At 41.2% G+C, this 27,373-nt stretch overlaps 1 protein-coding gene across 1 annotated transcript in view; it reads right to left on the bottom strand.

Annotated features, from left to right (window-relative positions):
• VPS13D (vacuolar protein sorting 13 homolog D) overlaps window positions 1-27,373 on the bottom strand; it is a 435,877-nt gene that overhangs the window by 50,534 nt on the left and 357,970 nt on the right. The window contains exons 65-66 of the mRNA XM_007942672.2: window positions 25,593-25,725; window positions 21,668-21,863 (exon numbers count right to left, since the gene is read on the bottom strand). Of these exons, the coding sequence (XP_007940863.1) occupies window positions 21,668-21,863; window positions 25,593-25,725 (329 nt within the window). The remainder of the gene's footprint in view (window positions 1-21,667; window positions 21,864-25,592; window positions 25,726-27,373) is intronic.

The following is a 27,373-nucleotide window of genomic DNA, read 5'->3' as shown; positions in this document are numbered from 1 at the left end:
TGGTCAATTTCAGACTGCAGAATTTGGTAAAATCTTCAGTGGTTGGTGTGTAAATTTGAATAATAGTAGTATTAACTGTTCTTCCTTGTAGGTGTATGGATATTACCCTATCATTGACAGCACTGTACTTTAGGACAGATCTTGAAATGTGCTTTGTGACAACTAATGTGATGCCATTCCTCTTCAATTTGTCTTTCCCAGCAGAGTAGACTGTATGATTGTCTGATTCAAAATGGCCAATACCAGTCCTCCTCAGCTCACTAATGCTTAGGATATTTATCTTTTTGCATTCCATTTCATTTTGGGCAACTTCCAATTTTCTTAGATTCATACTTCGTACATTCCATGTTCCGATTATTAATGAATATTTGCAACTGTTTCTTCTCAATATGAGTTGTGCCACATCAGCAAAAGAAGGTCCTGAAAGCTTTACTCTATCCATGTCATTAAGGTCACCTTTACTTTGAGGTGGCAGCTCTTCCCCAGTCATATTTTGAGTGCTTTCAAACCTGAGGAGCTCATCTGCCAGCACTTTATCAGACAATGTTTCACCACTAATCATATGGTCTTTAGAGGCAATTCTTTCAGAAGGAGAAGTGTATGTCTTTTTTCTTAGTCTTTCTTAATCTGGAAGCTCTGCTGACACCTGTCCACCATGGGTGACCCTGCTGGTATTTGAAATTCCAGTGGCATAGCTTCCAGCATCATAGCAATGCACAAACCACCACAATATGATAGACTGACAGATGAGTGGTGACCATATTCTGTTGTTGTTTGTTGTTGTATGCCATTGAGTTGGACCTGACTCATAGCGACCCCTCCTTGGGTTGCCGAGGCAGTATCACTACGGAAGTAGATTGCCCAACCTTCCTTCCAAGGAGTGGCTGGTGGGTTTGAACTGCCAGCCTTCTGGTTAGCAGTCAAATGCCTTAAGCACTATGCTACTAGAGCTCCTAAAACCTCCCAAGTGAATGGATGAGACCCTTAAAGGGCTGAGTCGAGAAAGAGATGTTCCGGCTATCTGGCGGGCTCAAACCAACAGCAGTGTGTGGCAGGTGACTGCCTTAGGCCTGAGGCCAATCTCTAGGGATGTATAATCTTTATATAAATGAATAGGTCAAACTCTGTAGAGCCAGGGACACATGTTGCTTACAAATAGGATGCAGCAAGCAGCTGATCCACACAAGAGCTGCCAACAGGAGATTCTACTCACACACATCCCTCCTGTATGCTTTGTGGACTGCCTTCTCCATGAGTACCAGCACTGCTGTTTACACTAGCATTGTGGGCAGCACTAAGAAGTACTAATTTGATACGGGAATTGGAACAAAAGAAAGCACTTTCTGAAATTTGTTTTTTCACACCATACACATCCATATGTGCAAAATGGCCTTTGTCAAGTCTCCCCACCCCCAACTGATTTCTTGGCTGTGAGCTAAAAGGAAGTATGATTATTTAAGTACTTCTACAATGACTGTGCATGTGGGAAGTAGGCCATTTACAACAGGCACCCTAAAAGTTATATTTTATATTTTATGTATGCTGTCCTGACACACTCCACCTATGTGATCTAAGCATTCTATAGCCTTCCCAGAGGTGAAATCAGAGGAAGGAATGAAGCAGTGACAAGGCAGACTTGGCCACACACTCAACTCCTTGGGGGGGATTGTTGTTGTTGTTGTTGTTGTTGTTGTTGTTATTTGCCATGGAGTCAGACCTGACTCACAGCGACCCCTCCTTGGGTTTCTGAGGTGGTATCACTACGGAAGTAGATTGCCCAACCTTCCTTCTAAGGAGTGGCTGGTGGGTTTGAGCCACCAGCCTTCTGGTTAGCAGTCAAGTGCCTTAGCTGCTATGCTACCAGAGCTCCCATTCGGGGGATTAGATGTAACCAACTTAAGGGATGCTGAGCCCATCTGAGGCTAGGGCTGAGGCTAGGGCCACAGGCTGCTAAGGAATGTTTTAGGTACAACATTGCCTCAGATTAACATAATGCTTCATTTTCAGAAAACATTATCGAGCTTTCATATGGCCTGCCTGGGCTTTCTTTGTCGCAGTGCCCAGCTTCCTCCCTCTTGGCAGGGCCAGCCCTAGGAAGGGAGTATCATCTGGGCCACTCTTCCAGGGAGCCACACAAATGGTCAGGGCAAGGAGGACCCTCTCCCTTCTGCTAGTGGGAACACTGACCTGAGGAGGAGATAGAAAGGCTCAAAGCACAGTAGTGGCAGGGCTGGAATGAGCAGTTCTATCTCTTGCTGACAGGCGTCTCTGCCTCCAGCACCCAAAGGGAACAAACGGTGAGGTGTTTTTGATCACTGAGACGCTAGTCAAGAAGGGAAGGCATTTCTTCTGATCCAACAAAGACAGATGAAAAGAATGTGACTGTCATTTCAACACAATCCATCAGAATGATCCTCTGTGCTAGTCTGTCAGCTCCACAATTATATTTTGGGAATAAGAATAAAATACAATGAATCCTATACCAAAACTTGAAAAAGAAAAAACTATGGTATATAAGACTTCAGGAACTCTGGTGGTGTAGTGCCTAAGGCATCTGTCTGATAACCAGAAGGCTAGTGGTTCAAACCACCAGCCACTCCTCAGAAGGAAGATTGGGCAATCTACTTCTGTAGTGACACCACCTCAGAAACCCAAGGAGAGGTCGTTATGAGTTGGATCCGACTTGACAGCAGTGAGTTTGCATTTTGGGGGCATATAAGACTTCAATAAAAAGGTTTTTTTTTTTTTTTAAATCTCTCACTAGAGCACTTTGTACTAATCATATGACGTGTACGAGTCTCAGTCCACTGTCTTAAGTGAGTTGCCTTGACTGAGTGTCATTCCCACAAAGACCATCTCCTTACCAATGACACCCAGGATTTCCCAGGCAAAAGGCATTGGGGCAAAATTTCTGGGAGTGGGACAAATGAGCAGATGAACTTTGGAATAAACTGTGAAATGTATGTGTATAAAGTAGAGACAACTCATTTCCAAAGGCTCATAGCCTCACAAAGATCCAAACTTACCTCTTACTTTCATCATTCAAAAACCACAGAAAAATAAAAAAGAAGTGCCCAGTGAAAGCAGTGTGTCAGGGAGCCCATCATCCCTAGCTAGAAGTGGCAGAAACAGCTTTTCTTCCTACACTCTAGCCCTGAACCAGAGAGCTTTTTTTTTTTTTTTACTTTAAACAGACATAGGGGACCCTGACCTCCCTGATAATATTGTTGTGAGACTCTCCTGATAGGAGTCAGACAGATGTACCCTTGATAGTTCCAACAGCCCACTGAGGTGGAGTCCAATTCTACAGCTCAAAACCCTGAACGGTGGACTGTCATGCGTCTGGAAAATATAACCATTTTTGAAGAATGCTTTCCAAGACACGTAATGTGTTTAAAGCTGTTTATCAAAAGAGCTGGATGAGCAACATGGCCCTGACACAGTTTGTCAGCTGTCACAGGGTCGCATGCCCCATCCTGATTTCCGTGGGCACTCCATCATTCTCTGTTGTCATTCTCTTGGCAGACAACAGATGCCAATGTTTGGAGACATTCACTACATAACTTCTCCCCGACAAACCTGGCTCCAGGACAGATTTCCATGTCATGTGGGGCTTTTGGCTGAACTCTGCTCGAACCCAAAGGCATATCATTTACAGCAGATACTAACAATAGTTTGGGATCACCTGCTCTTCACAAGTGGGTTCAGAGCAAGTTCGTGGCCTCTGCACACCTTTTCCAATGGGGTTCTCATACACAAAGGCTGAGAGCCCAGGTGAGTTCCTCCACCCAGCAATTCCAACCACATGACTATCACAAAGTGCTGATCACAAGTTCTTGGGTCTGCACAGAACTGGCTATTTTGCATGAAGAAAAAAGAATGGGAAAGACAAAAAAACAACAAAGCATATGAATTCCTAGTCTTTGTATTACATCTACTCCTCACTCATCGACTATCTCATGATCTGATATTTTGCATTAACAACAATGAAAAATAGTAAAAAATCTACTATCTGACTATTTTGCACATTAATGATGCACATCTGGCAGTAATGAACAACGAGGTGCAAGGAGAGAGTAACATGGGCTTGTGATGGTTAAGGTTATGTGTCCACTTGGTCGTGCCATGATTCTCAGTGGTTTCTAATGATGTAGTAGTCATCTTCCACTTCTGTACCACTCCAATTTCCACATAATGGTCTGGTCTTTGGAACCTAACCATGTCAGTAAGTGAGGAATGGGTATATGTATAGCAAGTAGTCTGAAGTTTTCAGGGATAGAGTATAAGTAAGAGCTAAAGACATAATTCCCTATTTCACTTAGATGTAACATTCTATATTCAGGAGAGAACTATTCAGGTACTTGTCTTCAATCTCATTAATTCTGTCTTCCATTGCATCCATTCTACTCCTCTGCGCTTTCAACGTGTTATCTATTTCTGACAATTTAGTATTAATTTTCTGAATTTCTATCTGTATATTTAGAATCATTTATAATTTTTCATTTATTTTGTCATTTTGTTCTCATATTTTCTTCCAAAATTCTTCTAGGATTTTGTCTGTGTTTTCCTTGGTCTGTCTCTCAATCCTTTGAAGATACCTAAATATAACTCTTTTGAATTCCTTAAAAGAGTTCCAATGCTGCTTCTTCCTCAGGGATATGTTCTGGGTCTGCATCCTGCTCCCTTGTTTCTACCACTTTATCCTGCTTCTTTGTGTGATGGTCTGTTGTCTCTGAGACATCTTGGTGTTGTTGTATTTAGATCTCTGTTAACTGTTTGTGAGGAGCAGCCAAGGGTGAGTCAGGCTTTTCTTGGTGGGTGTTTATCATTGGCCTGTTGGTGAAGAAGGAAGTGGTGATTCTCACTCAGTAAGTGAAGCTCTAGGAGGTGTGGGTGTAGTGTGTCATATGGGGACTGTTGCTGTCTTCCACTCAGTTAGACAAAAATATCAATTGAATAAAAGGTAAAAAAAAAAAGTAAAAAAGTATTGATCTAAAAAGTAAAAGCAAATGGACAAAAAATACACTATGCAATACCACAGGAACAGTAACCAAAAAAAGGGAAAAAGAAAAATAAATAAAGGGCAATAAGAGAATAAAGGTAGAACAAGGAGAATAATGAAGAAAAAAATGGGAAAAATGAAAAAAGAAAAACAAGGAATGGGGTTAACCATGAGAAAGGGGGAAAAAAAATGCAACCAGCAACACGGCAAAGAAAAAAGAGCTGAAAATTAGAACCTGGGAGGGGAAGAATAAAGAATAATAGTAAAAAGGACAAAAGTAATAAAAATTATACTAGTTCTGAAACAGACAAAAACAAACTAAAAAACGGAAAACAGAGAAAAGAAAAAAAATCGGGGTAGAATGGGGCAGGGCACCCAGGCTCCACCCAAGCACACAGATTGAGATGGTATTCCTGCCGGCCCAGAAGATGGCTGGGAGTGAGGAATGGCCACACCTCTGTTCACCAAGAGGGTGTAGGGTATAAGAGTAACAAGGGAAATATCGCACCTTTCCAATCTTCCGGGTCCAGAATGTCCTTGGAGATCCTGGCAAGTGAAGCCTATTCTTAAGTCTCTGGAATCTGAAAGAATGCTGTCACTTTAAATATCCAAAATGGTCAAACCACTTGTAAATATTCAAAATGTCTGCGCCCTCCGGACAGGCAAAAGTCCAGAGCTCAGCCCACGTTCCTCTTCGCTGCTTCCCCTTTTATTCCCCAGCCACCAGAGCCGTTCTCCGTGCAGTCCCCGGCTAGCAGGGCTGATTTTGGGGTTAATTCTTAGGTCCTACCACCACTCAGCAATATCCAAGCTGTCTGTGCCGTCAGGATCACTGCCAGACCGCAGCTCCGTATGTCTCCTTTTTTTGGTGTTTTCATGCAAATTCTTTTGCTAATTGGAGTTTAGTCCACTTGTATAACCTTCCCTTCAAAGCTCAGGGGTCCAGGATTATCTTCTGCATCTGTGTTAATTGGTTCCCCTTCTTTTTGTTGAAGAGAGTCTGTGCAGTCTTTCTGCCTATTCTGCCATCTTACCAGAACTCTCTCTACATTCAAGAGAAAAAACCCACACAAAACTATTTTTTGAGCACTAACTACATTGCACATACCAGAATAAATGCTTTATATACAGTATATAATGTAATTCATATAACTGCCACTGAAGTGGCATTATGATTCCTGTTCCATCTAAGATAAGTGAATCTCACCTCTGAGATGTTAAGGGGAAAAAAAAAAAATTGAATTGCTCCAGGCCATAATTAATAAGAAGCCATGGAATGACTCAAACCCAGGGCTGTCTGACTCTCAAACAGGTCCATTTAACCTGTATTACAGATGCAGGAACCACACAGTGCTGGCTGAGCCCCTCCTTCATTTCTGCAAATGCTTGGTTTCTTTTTAGACCAATGGCCACAATGCTCCTTCCTATTTCTACTCCAGAACTAGAGAAGAACCTGTGATTTTATGTTCTTTCCACATCTCTTTCTGAAATAAGCACTTCTCTTTGAAGAAAGACCTCTTGCCCTTGGAGTGTCAAGATAAGAAAACTTTCAGCAACTTCCCTTGGGAACTACAAAATACCCATCAGCACCCAGGATCTAAGTATAGTCGCTCACCAGCTGCCAGTCGGTCTGAATGGCTTTTATGGTTCAATGAAGGGTGGTGACAGGGCCATGTCACTGCCTTTGGGTGTGCAATTTCTTTCATGTTCCTGGGATCTGACAAGAGCCTTCTACAACCTGTTCCTTTACAACACACAGGATACGAGATTAAAGACCATTACCAGACTCAAAGCTGGGGTTGGGACTGGCAACAACTTCTCACCAGCTGCTGCCTAAAGCTTTCTGGGGAAGAAGAGCACTACCTGCTGGATCATACATTTCCAAATGGTTGCTGGGATGATTAAATGAGCTAATTATATGTAAAGCACATAGACCTGTAACTGATATCAACTGTAAATGATACCAATAAATGATAAATGATATAAGTAAATTATAGTAATAATGCTATTATTATGTGTTACTACCACCAGACTTATAAAGAATGTTTTAACAGAAATAATAGCGATGGATTTCAGTAAAACCACACTAATTCAAAGCTACTGGTTGGAGATAGGAGAGAAAAGGTATCCAGAAAGGATGAGTGAATTAGTGAAATGCCTAAATTAGTGAAATGCCTAAATTATAGGACTTCTGATTAAATATGACAGATGTAATCCAGAGACCCCATTAAAGTGAAAGCAAAGGGATACAAATGGCATGAATCCAAAAGGATAAAGACAAAATGTCAACAATATTTTAGAAGTTGAAAAGCACAGACAAGTGGTGCTGAAAGGTAAGCCTGCGGGAGTGGAAGATACAATGTAGGAAGCTAATTAATATGGAAGAACTCTGTTATATTTCAGAAAAATGGGGCACCAAGTCACTATGACCTCCTGAAGCCTAAGGGAGGAATGGAGGAGGCATGTCTGTAAGGTGTTGAAAACAATAAGATTGGTTAAAAGTCTGCATAATAAACAGGAAACCTGTAAATTCTCTCTTAGCCACACTCAGTCTGCCCCTTTTTAGCAGAAAACTAGCATCAACAGATCCTCACCTGATCATCCTGGGGTGAGGTCCCAGAACCCCACAGAGAGCTTCCAATCTGCTCTGTACTGCCTCATTTTTAAAGAAGAGCAGAACAGACAGTCAAGAATCACCAAACAATGTAGAAATGCCTTTACCATGAAAGATAAAGACCAAAACTAACAAATGGGAGTAAGAAACTCAGTGGTTCTAGGATAATAGCTCTGTAGTAGGCCTATAGAGTGACCAGTCCAGACTGTAGCCATAGACATCTCAGAGAATTTCCAAGGAAAATGAAGACATTGAGAAATCACCTAATGTATTTAAATGTATGGAGGAGAGTTTGGAGATAAATTAGTAATAGGTAGGTGGAAAATTTTTAAAAGAAGAAGAAGAAGAAGCAGTTACTACCTAGTGTAAGCACTCAGCTGCTAACCAAAGGTCGGTGTTCAAACCCACTGCAGGACAAATCCCTGGAGATCTGCAACCATAAACATTACAGCCTAGGAAACACTAAGGGCAGTTCTCCTCTGTCATCTAGGGTTGATATGAGTCAGAATTTACTTGACAATATGTAACAACATAAAGAAAACCTAAGCAAACAAATTGTTGTTGTTGTTGTTTGCCATCGAGTCGGCCCCGACTCATAGCGACCCCTCCTTGGGTTTCCGAGGCAGTATCACTATGGAAGTAGATTGCCCCATCTTCCTTCCGAGGAGTGGCTGGTGGGTTTGAACCGCCAGCCTTCTGGTTAGCAGTCAAGTGCCTTAGCCACTATGCTACCAGAGCTCCTACAAATTAGTAGTTACTAATTCTAGGAAGAAAAACAAGCCAAAAATGAACAAAAAAGGAAACAATCATGGCAACCTATGTGGCTTCACAGGGAATATAATTTACATCGCCATAATAATGTAAAAACTGAATACTGATTTATCTAAAAACTATTCTGTAACTATATTGAAAGATGAGGGAAGGGAACATGAATGTGTACATAAGCAACAGAAAGTCAAATGATGTCAAGAAATAGCAGTATGCTCATTTTTTTTTTTTTTTTTAGAAATACAGGTAAATGTCTGAAGAAATAGAAGTGTTGAAAATGTTTGCCTCTGGGGAAGCAGGCATAAGGTAAGGTGGGGCAAGAGATTGCTGTATGTTTTGTTTTCAGACTTGTTACAAAGACTTTGATTTTAAAAGTGTGAACATGTATTTCTTTAATAAAATAAAATTTAATTTTAAAAGATACAGAAAATTTTTGTTACAGCAAAATAATTAAGGTCAAAATAATAGGTTTTGAAACACTAGTCTTATTATGGAGTATATATTAAATAATATTTACCACATAAATATAAAGCATAAAGAATGATTGAAAAATTAAAGGATTATTAGCTAATTATAAACAATTAGCAAAAAATAACAATTTTTTGTTCGAAGAGCTGTGATGGGCCTGGTAATAACAGGATAAAGACATCACCCTCCATCCCCACAAATGTAATTTTGTTGTTTTCAAGAACAAGCAGTAACTCAAATCATTAATAAAGGGTTACATCAAGAAAGTTACAGGAAACTTGTTTTGATGGACATCTAAGAGTGATTTAAAAATATTAACACACCAACTGCTTGCTGATTTCCAAGAATCCGGGATCCTTGAAAGCAGTTTGTCCTCGAATATTTATTTATTTTCAGTACTTAATGCCTATATATGCCTGGAATATATATAGTCAGAGCTCAGTGTTTAGTTAATCAATTAACAAATTTTTTATTGTAATGTTGCCTATACTTGACCCAAAGTGTTTACTAAACAAACTGGATCTGAACATCACAAGTCCCCTGCTGGCTACATTGAATTAATGGGGCTCTTCAACAGTTAAAAAAAAAAAAAAAAAAAGAAAAACTCTTTGAGGTTAGCATCTTGTGGCTAAGGGATATATAAAAAAGGACTTTACACATGGTAATTTGGCCTTTCACGCCCTAGGGGGTGGGCAGGTGCCAGTTACTACTACCCTCCTTGTGCTGCTGGGGTCAATCAATGGAACCCAGGGAATGGATGAGCCTGCCTTCTGTTCATCCGGGCATTACTCACGGAGGTTACAGTGGATTTAACCAGTCCTGACTCACCAGGGTCAGCCAGGATTCCAGTGACCCATAGTCCTCATCATGAGAGGTGAAGTTTTGCTCTGATTCTCCTTTGAAGTCTCCTGCAGTCCCTGGGATTTTATGGTACAGCTTAGGTCACCCCTGCCATTATCTATGTTTGAAGTATGTTTGGGGAAAATCTACTAGAAGCTTTCTTTGGTGTTAACACAGAACAACTGCCTCATAAAAATGGCTCTCCACAAGAAGTTCAAAGGAACTTACCCAAATATTGTGGGTTTGTCCCGCTCCACCAACTTTGCTAGGGTAGAAAGCTGAGGTTTTGCCAAGTAAACTTTGAAACAGATACACCTTCTCGATTACCTGAAGGAGATCTGGGAAGTGCCAACACAGCCAAGTTGCCTTTCTTTTTTCCTTTTTTTTTTTTTTAAACAGGATGGACCTGGCACTTTGAAGTTATCTGTTCTGCACTTACCAATGCCACTAAAGTAAAAATTTATTGGGTTGGTATGTTAAGGTGAAGACTAAATTAGGTAAATTATTTTGAGAGACCATTCTGATATATGACAACATCTTTTCTAGTTCTTACTTCAAGAAACCCAGTAAAAGTCAGGAGCAAACCAGGAGGGCTGATGACTGTTGGCAAGAAGCCAAGGGGGAGCATCACATTACGGTGGCTCCAATAGTTTAATCCAAATTAATCCACTAGGGCAGATATGTGCTATTTATCAGCAGGATGATGGATCAGCACCATATTTTCAAATAAAACAGCATGTCAAGGAAATTAACCAGGCATAGGCACTTGTTGGTGGGTAGATAGCATGTTCACAGGATCACAGAATCACAGAGGTGAGAAGAGTGGCATTGTTTTACATTGTGGTAAATCTCTTTAAGTCCTGCTTAATAGAAAACAGCTAGATTCTCCTATCTGCTTCTACATTCAAACTATTACAACATCATACATTGTGTAGCTTCCAGAAAACACCACTGTCTACTCATTAGAGACTATTATAAGAACAACTGTACATATATACTTATATCTAATAAGTAGCTCTGGTAGCACAGTGCCTAAGGCATCTGACTGCTAACCAGAAGGTTGGCAGTTCAAACCCATCAGCCACTCTGTGGAAGCAAGAGTGGGCAATCTACTCCCATAAAGATTTACAGCCTCAGAAACCCAATGGGGATTGCTATGAGTTGGATTCGACTCAATGGCAGTGGGTTTTGTTATTATTATTATTTTTTTATATAAATCTAATATGTATATAGGGAGCTCTGGTAGCGTAGTTCCTAAGGCACTTGACTGCTAACCAGAAGGCTGGCAGTTCAAACCCACCAGTCACTTCTCAGAAGGAAGATGGGGTTATCTACTTCCATAGTGATACTGCCTCGAAAACCCAAGAAGGGGTCACTATGAGTCAAGTCCAACTTGACAGCACGTAACAACAACAACATGTATATAAGGAGCTCTGGTAGCATAGCGTCTAAGGCACTTGACTGCTAACCAGAAGGCTGGCAGTTCAAACCCACCAGCCACTCCTCCGAAGGAAAGTTTTCCTCCTCGGAAACCCAAGGAGGGGTCGCTATGAGTCAGGTTCGCCTCGACAGCAATGAGTTAGTTATTTAGTTAATAGTTTTGACCTTATAGACCTCCTGGGGGAATTTTGCTCCCCCCCCCCACGGACTCTAGATCATATTTTGAGAGCCTCAGCTCTAAAAGGACCCTTATGTACAAATTCTGCGCTAATTAGAAATCAGTTTCCCCTATGCATTAAAGCAGATCCATTAAGGATATACATTACTAACCTGGTTTGAGTTATATAAGCCCAATATAACACTCTGTTTCCTTTAAAGTATATTATGATTAAAATGTTTTACTAATTCAATCTTATTTTCCCTACTTGACAAATCAGTGAGAACTCAGCAAGAACCTGTCTTTGAGAGGTAGTTTGGCAAAAGGGTACTAAAGGCATCAAGGCAAGAAAACTCAGAGTTAATTCTAACACCCAACCTACATTTCTTTCCCCAAAACTTATAAGCCTTTATTTGTAATACAATCCTGAGCCTTCTCCCCTGCTAGTCCATATACATGTCCTCTGTGTATCTCAGAATTATCATACAGTCTGATGCTCTCTGGGAGCAGGGGAACGGAACTCAAACCTGGATCCTCTCTTTACGAGAGATTCCAACTTCAACCTGGGCAAAGATGGATGAATTCTGTAAGGGAAACCATGAAAGACATAGGGTAGTTATCTAAACCTAAAAATAGATAAATCTCATGCTTTTGAGGAGTTCACAAACAGTCACTGTCTCTTCATTCTTCTCTAATGCACAAAATGCAAACTTTTCTCAGGAAGAAATACAGACAGTTCTGTTTCTCGTGGAGTTCCAACCTAAATCTCAAATGCTAAGACTGGGTATTTTAGCACTCTTATAAATATAAGAGTGGGATATATTTTATGAATTAAGAGTGGGAGTCACCTCAGAGTTTTAAAACTCAATTCACTCAACAAGGAAGGGACTATAGATCGATGGTTTAATTTTTAAATGGAAGAAGCCTAAATCAGAAAACAATCCCACTTTCTATCCCATACTCTTCAAGGAAGGACCAGCCGACCTGCTGATTGAAAGGTAAGAACTGTATTTTAGAGATGTAGGTGCCTAGTTTCAGCTGAGGAGCTCTGGTGGCGTAGTGCCTAAGGCATTTGACTGCTAACCCGATGGCTGGTGGTTTAAACCCACCAGCCACTCCTCGGAAGGAAGGTTGGGCAATCTACTTCTGTAGTGATACCGCCTTGGAAACCCAAGGAGGGGTCGCTATGAGTCGGATCTGACTCGATGGCAGTGAGTTTGGTTTTTGGTTAATTTCAGCTGTTTTTTACTTTTGAAAGTAGGATTGTGCCATTTCCATGAAGTCAGTTATCTGTGCATGCCAAAAATGGCAAAGAATAGACATTCTCCTTTCTAGAAATGATTATAATGTACCATGACCAAAAAAGTGTTTTTCTCCCCTAACAGATAATCTTGCATAAAAATGAGTCATGGGATTTCAGAAATGGAAAGGCTTTTCTCAAGTACGCATATGCATGAACACACACCCTTTCCGTTTTTTTTTTTTTTCAGCACCTAGATCTGAGCTTTCCATAAGGTACATTATAATGAGAACAGCATCATCTGGAGCCTTTGAGTGAAAGGGGAGTGCAGCGTAAGAGTTCAGCAAGAGGAAGAAGTCTATCTTACAAAATAAGGTTTCTCTGCTTGTGTTCCTGGGAGAGAGATTTTAACTTATAAGGCAAGAAGGACTATAAAGATGTTTCTTAAAAATATCCTTTCTTGTAACATCATCAGCTTAATTTCAGACTTGAGTTAGATTAGACATCCTGTGTCATTAACACATCTTTAAATGTTGATACATCTTCTGGGGCTGCTCAGGTAGAGTGAAGGATGAGAAAATGATCCATCTACTTTCAAGCATTCTCTGGAAAGACCTGCTTTGGCAAGCTCAGGAAGCAAGGCTATAAGGCATACCACATACATACCAAGGGTAAGCTGAAGAGAGAGAGAAAGGGATTATGGCTATATCCACTGTGCCACTTTTGGACAGCAGAGGAGAGATCTGTATAGTCCTTTCAGATGGACATAGCAATAATTCTTCAGTTTCACTGAACTGTAATTCCTTCTCTGATGAAACTGACATGTTAACTAAACATACTGGCAGCCCTAAGCAGCAGATAGTTACCAAGCCAATAGACAGATATGCTCAAGATAACAATCCGAGTCCCATGGTTAAATATGTACTAAGTTCCAGATACCATTACCAATAACCCAAAATTAAACCCACTGCCATTCTGACTCATAGCAACCCTATAGGACAGAGTTGTTGTTGTTGTTAAGTGCCGTCAAGTCGTTTCTGACTCATAACAACCCCATGCACAGCAGAATGAAACACTGCCCGATCCCGTGCCAGCCCCACAATCCCTGCTATACTTGAGCCCATCATCGCAGCCACCATGTCAATCCATCTCGTTGAAGGCCTCCCCCTCTTTCGTCGACCCTCCACCCTACCAAGCATGACATCCTTCTCCAGGGAATGGTCCCTTCTTACAACATGACCAAAATAGGTGAGACGAAGTCTGGCCATTCTTGCTTCCCAGGAGCATTCTGGCTGCACTTCCTCCAGGACAGATCTGTCAGTTCTTTCAGCAGTCCATGGTACTTTCAGCATTTTTCGCCAGCACCACAACTCAAAAGCATCAACTCTTCTTCGGTCTTCCTTATTCATTGTCCAGCTCTCACAGAGTAGAACTGCCATATAGGGTTTCCCAGGCTGTAAATCTTTATGGAAGCAGACTGCCTCATCTTTCTCCCATGGAGTGCCAGATAGGTTTGAACCATGGACCTGGTTAGCAGCCAAATGCTTTAACCACTGCACCACTAGAGCTCCACCATTACCAATACACATGTCTTTACAGCTGCTACTAAGGTCTCCATGAGAGAAAGCCCTGGTGATCAATTTCCATAAAGATTACAGCCTAGGAAACCCTATGGGGGCAGTTCTATTCTGTCACATGGGTTGCTATGAGTTGAAAATTGACTCGACAACACCTCACAACAACAAAGACTCAAGGATAACATGGTACTGGGGCAGTAGCCACAGGATAACACAGCACATCTTTCTGAAGCATATCCTAACAAACATTTTTATTTTTATTAGATTTTCTTCCTTTGGAAGTCCCAGAAAGGCTCAATTCAAACCAAATTTGCTTGCTGTGCTATGTACTATACAAGTATAGTAAACGGCTGCTTTCAGAGCAGGACAGTTAAAGGCAGCATTGCCACCCCAGAAGGATGTGTTTCCTAAATCCTCTTTGCTGACTTGTTTCTCTGACCTGTCCAACCAACTGCCTTTGACCTCTGGTGACCCAAGACGCTCTCAACCCTTTTATCCAGGAGAATCATGTGTAAGTTGCATATCCTGTCACAAAATGGGCCATATTACAAGAAAGGTTATTTCTTTAAGAAAATCCACTTCTATTTCATATCTAAGAGGCCATTAACAGAAAGTGTCTTTAATAAATTTGGGGTGGTGTCTTGGGAGTGTTTTTACTGAAAAAGTCAAATAAGCCCATCATAAATCTTTTCTGTGAAATCAACCAAAAGGTGTCTCCAAAGCTCCCAGAACAACTGGAATACATATCTACATGCACAATACAGGGGTCCTGGGATTCCAGAACACTGTCAGAATCCTGATGGCTGTATTCTTAAACACTAATCTATCATTATCCTTCAAATCCCCCCTTCTTCCTTATCTAACTTAAATAACGAGATAAGCACCAATACTCCTGAGCTTTGCTAAAATTAGTTTAAATATTTCAAGTTCTGCCAACTCCCACTCCCCCCCCTTTGTGAATCTTGACTAAAAAGGTAAAGAAATATTTTGGAGGAAACCTCTGGGCTCAGCTTCATAAATCTTCACATCTGCTACTTTCCTAAAATGTCATGCAACCCAAAGCGTACAACAGATGGCATTTAGAGGAACAAACAAGCAAACAAACATCCTGGAGTCAGATGCTCCTCTCTTTTCAATGGTATCCTTGCCTTCTATTGTGAAAAGGCCCCTCCTGGGTCTCTGGAGCTCTCTACCATGTACCTATCCAAATACTGCCACCCCACACTGCCACCTTCATGTAGAGAACGTTTATGCATGGTTACGTGCCTTGGTGTTCTGCTCTGGCCTGGTCTGTTTGAAGGGTAGTGGGCTTTTCTACATGGCTTCAATGGCACCACAAAGTGTGGCTGCATCTGTGCCATTTTCATAAACTTTCCTTGGGAACAGACAAATGTGGACCAATACACGTAGACTAGAAGATGCAACCTGAGCCAGCAGAACGATGCCTTGGAAAAGACTTCTCATTTTAGTTCCAAACCACACATACTTGTACAGTTAACAAATGCAGCAGGGGATACTGGTCCATAACATTCATGTCAAGGCCAAAGGCTCTGCTCTCCTCTCCCCTCTCCTCTCCCCACCCCCACCTGCCTTCCCAAGCACCATTAGATGGCATAGACATTTCAGAGAAAAATTAGGTGGCTGTCTTTCTGGAAAGCCTGCACACTCCAACAGGAAGAGGAACTTGGAAGTATTTTGATCTTAAAGAACTTCGGAGGGGGTTCCCTATAAATAAAATCATGTTCAAATAAACACAAAAAGGAGCCAATGTTTCCTGTAAGGCCACTTTTCAGATGGATTACTGGAAGGGGTATTCTTTCACAGTTTTATGGCTTTCTTTGCTATCATCTGCTTAAAATTTAGGTCATTTAAAACATAGATGTTAAGATCTAAGATTTCACTTGGATGAAATATTACAAAGGAAGCAGAAAGTCTGATTCCAAGTACAGACTCAGAGGCAGAACTCTTGGACTCCTGGGTTCTATTCCTGGCTCTGTCCCTGGGCTCAGGTCAGCCATCGGTCAGAGTCTCACTTCTAATCCCTTCAAGTCATTTGTTAGTCCCTGTTGTCTAAACAGTGGGGAAAAACCCTGAGTAACACCCCTGGATCCTGTTCAATCAACTGGGATGGTTGGAGATGATTATAATTCACTTCCAAGAAACCAAGGTGATTTATCCCTTGTGTCAAGCTAGTATGTTCCTAAGAGATCACACACTGTCATCAGAGCAAAACCCTTAAGGCACTCTGACATTTCCCCACCTGCAAAAATCTGTTTCCTTTAATGTGACTTTCAAAAATAATAACACCCAGAATTTTTATAGATCTTTATATCTTCCACATTAACATAATTCAGGCTGGGTATAATTATCCCCCAATTTACAGATGAGAAAATTGAGGCTTAGTTTGGCTAAGAGACTTCACCAAGTGCCCAAAGTAATTAAGTAAGGGGGTTGGGACTCTGACCTATTGTTTTCCAGGTCAAGTGCTCTTTTCTCTTTAACCCATGACTTTTCATTAATAACCCCACTTTTGGACCTGGACAAATGGAATGAGGGAAATTGGTTAAAGCACTACTGTTTATCCCATCAGAAGAATTCATATGCCTTTCCAGGGCAATAAAGGGTAAGGGCCAAATATCTTTGGAGCCCTCAACTAGCACTGGTCTAGCATGAGCACAGTTCTACTCTAATACATGGGGTTACCATGAGTCAGAATCAACTCAATTAACAACTGGTCTGCTCCACTAACCTCTGGGAGCTCTGGTGGCAGAGTGCCTAAGGCATTTGACTGCTAACTAGAAGGCTGGCAGTTCAAACCCACCAGCCACTCCTCAGAAGGAAAGTTGGGCAATCTACTTCTGTAGGGATACTGCCTCGGAAACCCAAGGAGGGGTCACTGTGAGTCAGATCCGACTCAATGGCAGTAGGGTTTCCACTAACCTCTAGTAAGTTCTGCCATGGCTTTCCCACTAGTGGTTCCTCCAGGAATAGAGAGGAGATACAGCAGCTTAATTTAGCCTCTTCTGAGATTCCATGCCTAAAGACTCGTGGCTTCCTGGTCGTTCCTCACCCATAACTGTATCCTGGGTTCCTGGGAGGAGTGAATGGCTAGGCAGATAGCTCCCTCACAAAATCTGCAGGTAAACTTGAATTGCTATTGTTAAGATGCCATCAAGTCAGTTCATAGCAACTCACAGCAACTCTACGTACAAGAGAATGAAACACTGCCTGGTCCTGCACCATCCTCAAAATCATTGCTATGTTTGTGCCAATTGCTGCAGTCACTGTCAATCCATCTCATTGAAGGTCTTCCTCATTTTTTGCTGACTCTCTACTTTACCAAGGAGCTCTGGTAGCATAGTGGCTAAGGCACTTGACTGCTAACCAGAAGGCTGGTGGTTCAAACCCACCAGCCACTCCTCGGAAGGAAGATAGGGCAAACTACTTCCATAGTGTTACTGCCTCGGAAACTGGCACATAACAACAACAACTACTACTACTACTTTACCAAGCATGATCTCCTTCTCCAGGGACTAGTCCCTCCTGTAACATATCCAAAGTATGTAAGGTGAACTCTCACCATCCTCCCTCCTAAGGAGAATTCTGGCTATACTTCTTCCAAGACAGATTTGTTTGTTCCCTTGGCAGTCCATGGTATATTCAATATTCCTTACTAACACCATAATTCAAAGGCATCAATTCTTCTTCAGTCTTCCTTATTCACTGTTCAGCTTTCACAGGCATATGAGGCAAGTGAAAATACCATGGCTTGGGTCAAGTCCCCCTTAGTCATCAAGGTGACATCTTTGCTTTTTAACACCGTCAAGAGGTCTTTTACAGCACATTTGCCCAATGAAAATTTCTTGACTGCTGCTTCCATGGATGTTGATTGAAGACCCAAGTAAAATTAAATCCTTGACAACTTCAATCTATTCTCCATTTATCATTATGTTGCTTACTGGTCCAGTTGTGAGGACTTTTGTTTTCTTTATGTTCAGGTGTAATCCATACTGAAGGCTGTTCTTCATCATTGGGCAAATCTGCTGCAAAAGACCTCTTGAAAGAGCAACTTGATTGCATTTTGATCAATTTCAGCCTGCAGAAGTTGGTAAAAATCTTCAATTTCTTCATCTTTGGCATTAGTGGTTGGTACGTAAATTTGAATAATAGTCCTATTAACTATCTTCATTGTAAGCGTATGGATATTATCCTATCACTGGCAGAATTATACTTCAAGATAGTTCTTGAAATGTCCTTTTTGATGATGAATGCAATGCCACTCCTCTTCAATTTGTCATTCCTGGTACGGCAGACCATATGTTTATCCAATTCAAAGTGGCCAGTACCACTCCATTTCAATTCCCTAATGCCTAAAATACTGATCTTTAAGAGTTCCATATCATTTTTGATAACTTCCAATTTTCTCAGATACATACTTTGTACATCCTATGTTTCAATTATTAATGGATGTTAGCAGCTGTTTTGTCTCACTTTGAGTCATGCCACACCAGCAAATGAAGGTCCTGAAAGCTTTATTCCATCTATGTCATTAAGGTCGACTCTGCTTTGAGGAGGCAGCTCTTCCACAGTCATACTTTGAGTGCTTTCCAACCTGAGGGGCTCATCTCTGGCACTATATTAGACAGTGTTCACCTGCTATTCATGAGGTTTTTACTGGTTAATTTTTTTTTTTAGAAGTAGATTGCCAGTTTGTTCTCTGTAGTCTTAGTCTGGAAGCCCCACTGAATCCTGTCCACTAAGGATGTCTCTTTGAAATACTGGTGATATCACAGCAACACATAAGCCACCACAGATGACAATCTAACAACAAGTGAACTTATTATATGTCCCAATTACTGTTTGCTTCAAAGCAAGCTGCATAGCTTCTCTGTATCTCAGGTGCCTCATCTATATGGAAAAGTGAAATTGAAATGGGCTGTGATGAAGAATGACTTGTGCTGACCACTAATGGTTGTACTTGGCCTTTATTATGTATGGCTGCAAGTGAAACATATCTAAGAGGCCATGGTCTCTGCTGCTGAGATACTGATAGTGCTAAAGGGACAAAAACCAACACTCACTGCCATCAAGTTGATTCCAACTCATAGCGACCCCCACTTGGTTTCCAAGGCTGTAAATCTTTACAGAAGTAGACTGTCCCATCTTTCTTCCACAGAGTGGCTGGTGGGTTTGAACCACTGATCTTTAGATTAGCAGCCAAATGCCTTAACCACTACACCACCTGAGCTCCTTGCTAATGGGGCAAAGTATGGAATAAAAGAGAAAAATACGAGGTTAGTTAAGGCACTGAATCACTGGTCAGGGTCTAGCATCATATGTAACTGCTAATAATTACAGTAAAAGTAAATCTCAAGTCAATAGGGCAGAAATTGTGGAGCACTCTTTACCCTGAGAATATTTGAATCTGACACATCTGCAAGAGAAATCCAAAGAGTAGTCAGGCCCAGGCAGTGTAGTGAAATGTGAGAGTGCTCAGCTCAGAATGAGGAAACTGGTAGGTCCAAGGCTGGCTCTACCACTGAATCAGCTGTGTGGCCTTCAACAAGCCACATAATTGCTCTGAACATTCTTGTCCTCATTTGTACATGAAAGATGAAGATTATATGAGACTGCACATGTGGCAGCACTTAGATAGTAGAGTTTAGTAAGTGTTAAGTTCCTTCTACCTCTCAGTGTTGTTTATGCCATTCCTTTTTGCCTGGACTGTGCTTGTCTCTTCACGTGCCCAACTCTTTCTTAACTTACACTTTACGTTTCATCTAAAATAGTCTTCCCCAGAAAAGCCTTTCTTGATTCCACTGGCCAACAGATTACCCAAACCTTTCTTATTCCCCCCTCTAACCATATAGTCTTACAGAACCCTGTGCATCTCCTTTGTGTCATTTATCACAATTTCAGCAAAATAATTATTTGTATGATTATTTGTTTTCTGTTTGTTGCCCCTCTCAATTGTAAGCATTTGAGACCAAGGGCAGTCTTCCTTCCTACTACATTCCCAACCTTGATTTCATAGGGAGTCTTCAATCACTGTTTACTGGCTGAAAATGAATGAATGACAGATATTTATTGGCTGATACTAAGTCAAACCTTCAAGGGCAATGCTGCACAACTGGTAAAAATGATAAGAAGATTTTCTGCAGCCATCATGGCTATACTCCTTGTGCTCCTAAAAAGGATGCCAAACTTTATCAACACTTCCAAACTGACAATGTATAAAAGTCAAGTGATTATTTTTCTAGTAAACATAATTAAAGTGTATAACACAAAATATGATATCTTAGAGTATATTGCAAACCCTTTTTGAAATCAATCAATTCATCTCTTGGATTGAATATAGTTCTTTCTTTGGTCTCACTTACATTTCATTAGGTCTTATTGCCCTAACAAAATACTGGGGGTATACTTCTTGGGCCTCAGGCAGGAAATGAAAAAATTAATTGGAAATATTTCTGAAGTCTCTCTGCTGCCCTTCTTCCCCCTACTTCTTAAATGCTTCAAGGACTGTTCTAGCACTATATCTGAGAATAGAATGCAATTTAACTAAAGTCAAGTCCACATGTCCTTTTCTAAAAACCAGCTCCTTCCAGATGGAAGAAATTCTGGCAGAACACATTACATGGTCCCGGACTATAATCTTAAGCATCTCCCCTACTGCAGAAATGTGTCATCATGAAGATTCCTGGTGACAGACAAATGGATTCATTTTAATTGGGGATAATTTTACTTCAAATCCTGTATGAGGGAGTGATAGAGTGTGGACATTGCCTAGGCACTAGGCATTCTATAAGGGACACTAATCACTTAAGGGAAATCCATTATCCAGGCAGCAGCAAAATCCTTCTGGGTGGAGTTGAGTTCAGCTTGGCTGGGAACCATAACATTCATTATATTCTTGGTTGATAAGAATCCCCAGTTAGCTACTCTGAAAAAGGGAGAGTAAAATAGACCACTAAAATGAATAGTTAAATTTAAGTGTTTGGGTTCTGTGAGATTTAAAGGCATATAGGTTGTCCCTGCTGGTAACAAGGCAAGAAAACACCTCACAGCAGAGCTCTATGACTTGCTTGTGGGGGTCTTGTCTTTCTGAGGTTAGGGGATTAGTGGGCACTTTAAAGGGGAAGGAGAATAAAAATGGGGTACAGCCACATAGTAAACCTCAACTTGCAGGGATACTAGAACTATGCTATGGGGCACAGAAGCAAGGACTCAGCCTACAGCCTGACAGTTTTCTTAACGGCACACGGGGGCCCTGAACAGGGAATGTTTGTGAGGATGCAGTCTTGTTTCTGATGCCTGAATGAAGAAAAACAACATAGCATACAATATACAAATCTGGAAAAATACATGCCATCTGTTTGTGCCTCATTTTCATGCAACTATGTAAGGCAGGAAAGAAATTTTCGTTACAAGTATTCAAATTAGAAATCACATAATTAAAACAAAGTATATGATAAAACACATCAGTATGGATTATATAAGAAGCAGCAAATCTGAACCAGAAAATTGCAAAAGCCACCCCCCCACACACATGACCACTGACCTGGGGCCACTGAGTGTGGCTGTGTCTCTCACCGCCTGGGCAGTTTCTGATGCAAAATCCAGGGCACCTGCCACTGGCTTGGTTACAGTGCCAACGAGCCCTTTCCCAAGGCCAGAAATGAAACCACTGACACCCCCTTCTGTTTTCACACCTTCCACTGTTGAGGTTATAACACTGGTCAATCCACCAATGATACCTAACAAAAAAAACAAGGGCTATTGTCACCTGGCTAAGGTCAAAAGCAAATGCATTTAAAGCCAAACCTCTCAACTCCATGAGCCTGGCAAAGTCACTGATAAGGGTATTCTGTTGATTTGTGCCAGAAAGGCCAATGACAGGCCAAGCCAAGATGAAGAGCCAGCAAACTTGCCCATTAAGTTCAGTCAGGGATGTATGTTACATACTAGTTAGAAGTAAAGTGTGTTTCAATAAAAAAAAATAAAATAAAAAGCTGGGAGGTTCACAGTGGCCACTTTTCAGTTCCAGACCTTGGAAAGAACATGGGCAACCAGGAGAGGAAGCAAGACAGAAGGATCTAAATCAATGGTAGACTAGAAAATAGGGCCTTTTCCAAAATAGAGAAAAGCTTGACGAAGTTGGGACTCTATGAAAGATATGGTACAGAGATAACTATATATTGGTTCTTAGATTTCAAAAGGGCACTATGTGACTGGCCAACACCATCAAATGTTTGAAATACAGTAGACACTACTGCACATTTTACTGAAACTAAGTACAGGCAATTATCATAAACTTTATTAAGGGCACCTCCCAAAATTGCCAAAACCAAACAAAACCCTCAATGGAACTAGCTCAAAAGACCAACTGAGGTAAAAAAGATATTCCAAATATTTTGAAAATTGAAAGCAGTGGCCTACAAGAGTCTAAAAAGTGGTCAGGACTTGGCAAAGGCTGGAGGACACAGGCATTGCAGGGAAGAGCAGGGCCCTGTCTGGGGAGCAGTTCCAGGACTGGTGCCAGGGGCCTCACAGGATGTTTACCCTGTGATAGCAGGGCGTGAGGAAGCACTCTAGACTCTTCAGCTCTAGTGAGACAAATTGGTAAAGGAAACTCTTTGGGTGAGAATGTCCTAACAATTCACAACTTGTCTTTTGGATTCTGGGCCCATTTGCTCCAGTTAGGCAATATCCCTTTTTCCAACTTTTTGAATAAAGTTTATAGCAGAGCATAAACTCTGGACAGGAGTTCAAATAGGGCCCTCAGAGAAAGAACTTTTACTGAGCCTACATCCAACAGGGCCTACAGAGAGAACTGAGCACAACTCTAGTTTTTAAACCAAGGAGGTTTAGTGGACTCTGGTTCTTGTTATCTTTTAAGAGCCTTTTCATCCTGAAGGATGAATCTCACTCTAGCCAAACTTGTTGCCATCAAGTTGATTTAGACTGACGTCAGCCCCATGTGTTTCAGAGTAGAACTGTGTTCTGTAGGGTATTCAATGGTTGTGATCTCACAGAAGTGGACTGCCAGGCCTTTCTTATGCAGCACCAGTGGGTGGATTCAAACCACCAACCTTTTAATTACTAGCTGAATGTAAACTGTTCGTGCCACCCAGAAACCTCACTCTAGGCTACTGCTTTCATATTACCCAGGGCTTAGTGGACCTCCATGCATGAGGCCACTGGTGCCTCGTCTTTGATTGGCCTAACTGGCTCCTGGAGATGCTGTACATATTATCAGAGTGAGTCTTGATTGGAGCCTAAGTAGTACTCTTGCAACCTTGAACAAACCATCCATATTCTTAGCACAGTGGTATGTCCATCTGAAAAATGAGGACAGCCATGCTTTCTCTCTACATCCCAGGGATGCTGGATAGATAAAGGCAATAATTCATGGTAAAGCATATTATATCCATTAAAAAAAAAACCAAAAAAAACTCTCTGTTGGTCCAATGCACTATCACTACCAAAACATCAAAAACCAAACTCACTGCTGTCAAGTCGGATCCGACTCATAGAGACCCCTCCTTGGGTTTCCGAGGCAGTATCTCTACAGAAGTAGATTGCTCAACCTTCCTTCTGAGGAGTGGCTGGTGGGTTTGAACCACCAGCCTTCTAGTTAGCAGTCATTACATTACAGTTACCAGAAAGAATGATTAAATCTCTAGAACTAACTCCCAAAGGATTACCCAACAGTTAACTTTATAGTCCATACATTCAGCCAAATTTTCCTTCTACCTGATGGCTCCTTGTGGACTGTTTCCTTTATAGTTGGACAGGCTCAGGAAAAGCAAAGGCATTTTGATTCAAACCTCACCATTAAGAAAGTTGATAAACAAAAACTCTGTTCTAAACACCATGGCCCAAGCACAAATTGAAATATAATTTTTAATTATCTATTGTCCTCCCTCTTCCTCCAAACCCAGATATTCAAGAGTTGATCAGTCTTGATATGACTTCTGATAGCTTCCAACTATTCCTAAGAATCTGGTACAAAGAGATCAGTTTAGCATGAGTTATATGCCAGGTATTATGTTAGGTATTGCATATATAAAGATGCCCTGGAAATGAAAAACAGACTTTCTGCTCTCATGGTACTCCTAGTCTATCAGGGGAGTGAGACACACAGCTAACTCTATATACAACCCAAACTGCGGTGTGTGCTCTCCCAAACCATTGCCACTGAACCCATTCTGACTCATAGCAACCTTACAGCACAGAGTAGAACTGCCCCATAGGGTTTCCAGGGTAGCGTAGTGCCTAAGGCACTTGATTGCTAACCAGAAGGCCGACAGTTCAAATCCACCAGCCAATCCTTGGAAGGAAGGTTGGGCAATCTAATTTCGTAGTGATACTACCTCGGAAACCCAAGGAGGGGTCGCTATGAGTCGGGTCCAACTCGATGGCACATAACAATCTTTATGGAAGCAGATTGCCACATCTTTCTTTCATGGAACGGCTGAGGCGTTCAAACCACCAACGTTTTGGTTAGCAGCTGAGTGCTTAATCACTGCACCACTAGGGCTCCAAAGTATACTGTTGTTGTTGTTGTTGTTATGTGCCGTCGAGTCGGCCCCGACTCATAGCGACCCCTCCTTGGGTTTCCGAGGCAGTATCACTACGGAAGTAGGATTGCCCAACCTTCCTTCCAAGGAGTATACTGTAGTAGTGTTTAATTCTGAGTGGGGACATGTCATTTGAAGTGGGATTTACAGGCTGAGTAGGATTTAGACAGGCAAGGAGGTGAGGCAGAGGAGGGAAAGGCAGAAAGAATACAAGTGAGGACAGACTTGGAGGCATGTCTGGGGAGTCAGGCATACGCAGCTCTGTGTGCCTATAATACATATGTCTGGGGGACAGTGACCGGAAAAATTGGCTGGGTTTACATTACCAAGAGTGTTGAATGCCATGCTAAGAAGTTGTTCAGAAAAATACCACAGCAGACAAATGAGTCAGAATTAAAGCAAATTCAGAGACTGAAGACATTTATGCCCTCACCTACATCTCTTGGGAATAGGGATTGATAATCCCTATGAATGTGCATTTATGCAAGACTTAAACAAGCATCTAGGTCATAAACTTGGCAGCCAATTTCACATCTCTATTTTTCTTTGAAAGGAATGATCAGTAAGCAGAAGGCAGAGTCTTAAAGCAGCAATTCCAGCAAGAAAGGGTTCACTTTATTATACCTACGACACTTAGGGGACTAGAAGCCAAAGAATAGGGAAAGAATTGTAATGTACACAACATTTTGAAAATAAATGGAAAGTTTTCACGTGTGGTCACATTTTATCCTCTTTGTAGTCATAAAGAGGATAAAATAAGAGCACTTGGAAGGTAACTGGGCATAAGAAGACACCAAGCCAGGATTTCCACTGTTGTCACCTTTCTTTTTCCTACTCTCAATCAGCTGGGTGAAATGGTACCTCCTCAGCCATTCCTTTCTATCCTGCTATCATTCGACTTACCATGAGCCAGGCCATGGATGCCAGCTACAAGGTGCTCACCACTGGTGGCCGCGTGGTATCTGATGTATTCCCGCTCTGACTGATGCCGATTGTCCATAGTCTTCCCTAAGCCATCTGATAATGTCCCTGCAAACTGCAATGAATTAAAACAAAAGGGGGGAAAATTTAAACATCAGCATTATTTTTACTGTTTTAAATAAATACCTTCCCTTGCTATTATCTAATATTCAGTAAATACTGATTGAGAGATAAATTGCTGAATTACACATGCTGTCTGCCTCAGGAAGGTGGTCCTCAAGCATACTCTATAACCCCATTTACTTTCCACAGTGCTACTGAAAATTTACGAAAAATTAAAGATATAACAAATGGTCTAGGGAAAGGCAAAGGGAGTGTTGAGATTCAGTTATGGTGAGGGTACAGGCTCTTTGCTCTAGAATTGTTGTTATTGTTGTTGTTATGTGCCATTGAGTCAAACCTGACTCATAGCAACCCCTCCTTGGGTCTTTGAGGTGGTTTCACTATGAAAGTAGATTGCCCGACCTTCCTTCCGAGGAGTGGCTGGTGGGTTTGAACCACCAGCCTTCTGGTTAGCAGTCAAATGCCTTAGGCACTATATTACCAGAGCTCCTTTGCTCTAGAATTAGGGGATTTGAAATAGGAAACACAGCAAATTATTGTGTTAGGGTTTTGTATAAAAACTTTTAGACATCAACTTTTCCAAAGTAATGCCTTTTCTTTCATTTATTCAACAATTACTGAGTGCCTATTAGATGCCAAATCCTGTTTGTCAAAAGGGAAAATGAAGTAGATGGAAAGATGAACAGGTTAGGTCACCTTTCACAGGAAGTGGTAGACTTGAACTCATGACTTCAAATACAAAACTATCCTCCTCCACAAATCAGAGAGATTTTATTTATCCTGGCAAACTTTAACAGAGAGCCTGTCTCACCCATCAAAGCTGGATAAAAAGGACATAAAACTCTGTTTTGTCATAAGACATTCTGAAAAGGTTTAACGTGACAGTTAATAAACCACAGGGTACTTATCCTCATCATTCAGGCATAAAAAGAGAAGGATATCAAATATATAATTAACCTCCTTGGGAAGGATCTACCAAAACAAGTGGTTTAAGTGCCAATGACCCAGGACTAACCTTTTAAAAAACTCACAGGAATGTTATTTAGATATAAAGCTCAGTGAAAAGATTCAAGGCAAACAGCCTGCCTTGAAGACCCAGTACACTGGGTACACTGGGTAGTCATCTGAGGGCCTGTTTCTTTCTAGCTTAGCAAGGGGTAGTGGTTACACAGATCTGTCCTGGAAACCATCACTGACATTATGACAGGTGATTCTTGGGCACATAAGAGGGACTAGAGGAAGAAACAGCAATTCCACATAAAGCAAGATATGGGAATACTTGTTCTCTGTCCTCAGTCCAAATGCTTTAAGATCTAGGGCCATGATTACTGACTTTTCTGTGGATATAATCACTATCATTATATACTTGCTTTTTGCTTTACTTCCCCCATCACTCTTTCCAACTAAAGAATTAAAGTTAATTAAAATTAATTTTACAATCTCCTTTGAACAACTGGAGACACCATGGAGTGCTACAAAATCAGCACTGTGACACTAAGTGGGGACTTCACAGTGGTGTCACTAGGAGGGCGTGGAGTACAGACCTGGTGACACAATTGGGGGGGTGTGACATCAAAATGACTGCCTACAAAATTTTATGCAGTGTTTCAGAAGAAGTTTGTATTTTTGATAAAAATATT

This window comes from Orycteropus afer, unplaced genomic scaffold (assembly GCF_000298275.1).
Source record: "Orycteropus afer afer isolate SDZICR_OR568_19922 unplaced genomic scaffold, OryAfe1.0 scaffold00094, whole genome shotgun sequence".
Lineage (NCBI taxonomy): Eukaryota > Metazoa > Chordata > Mammalia > Tubulidentata > Orycteropodidae > Orycteropus > Orycteropus afer.
This window is presented reverse-complemented; position numbering and strand designations above follow the sequence as displayed.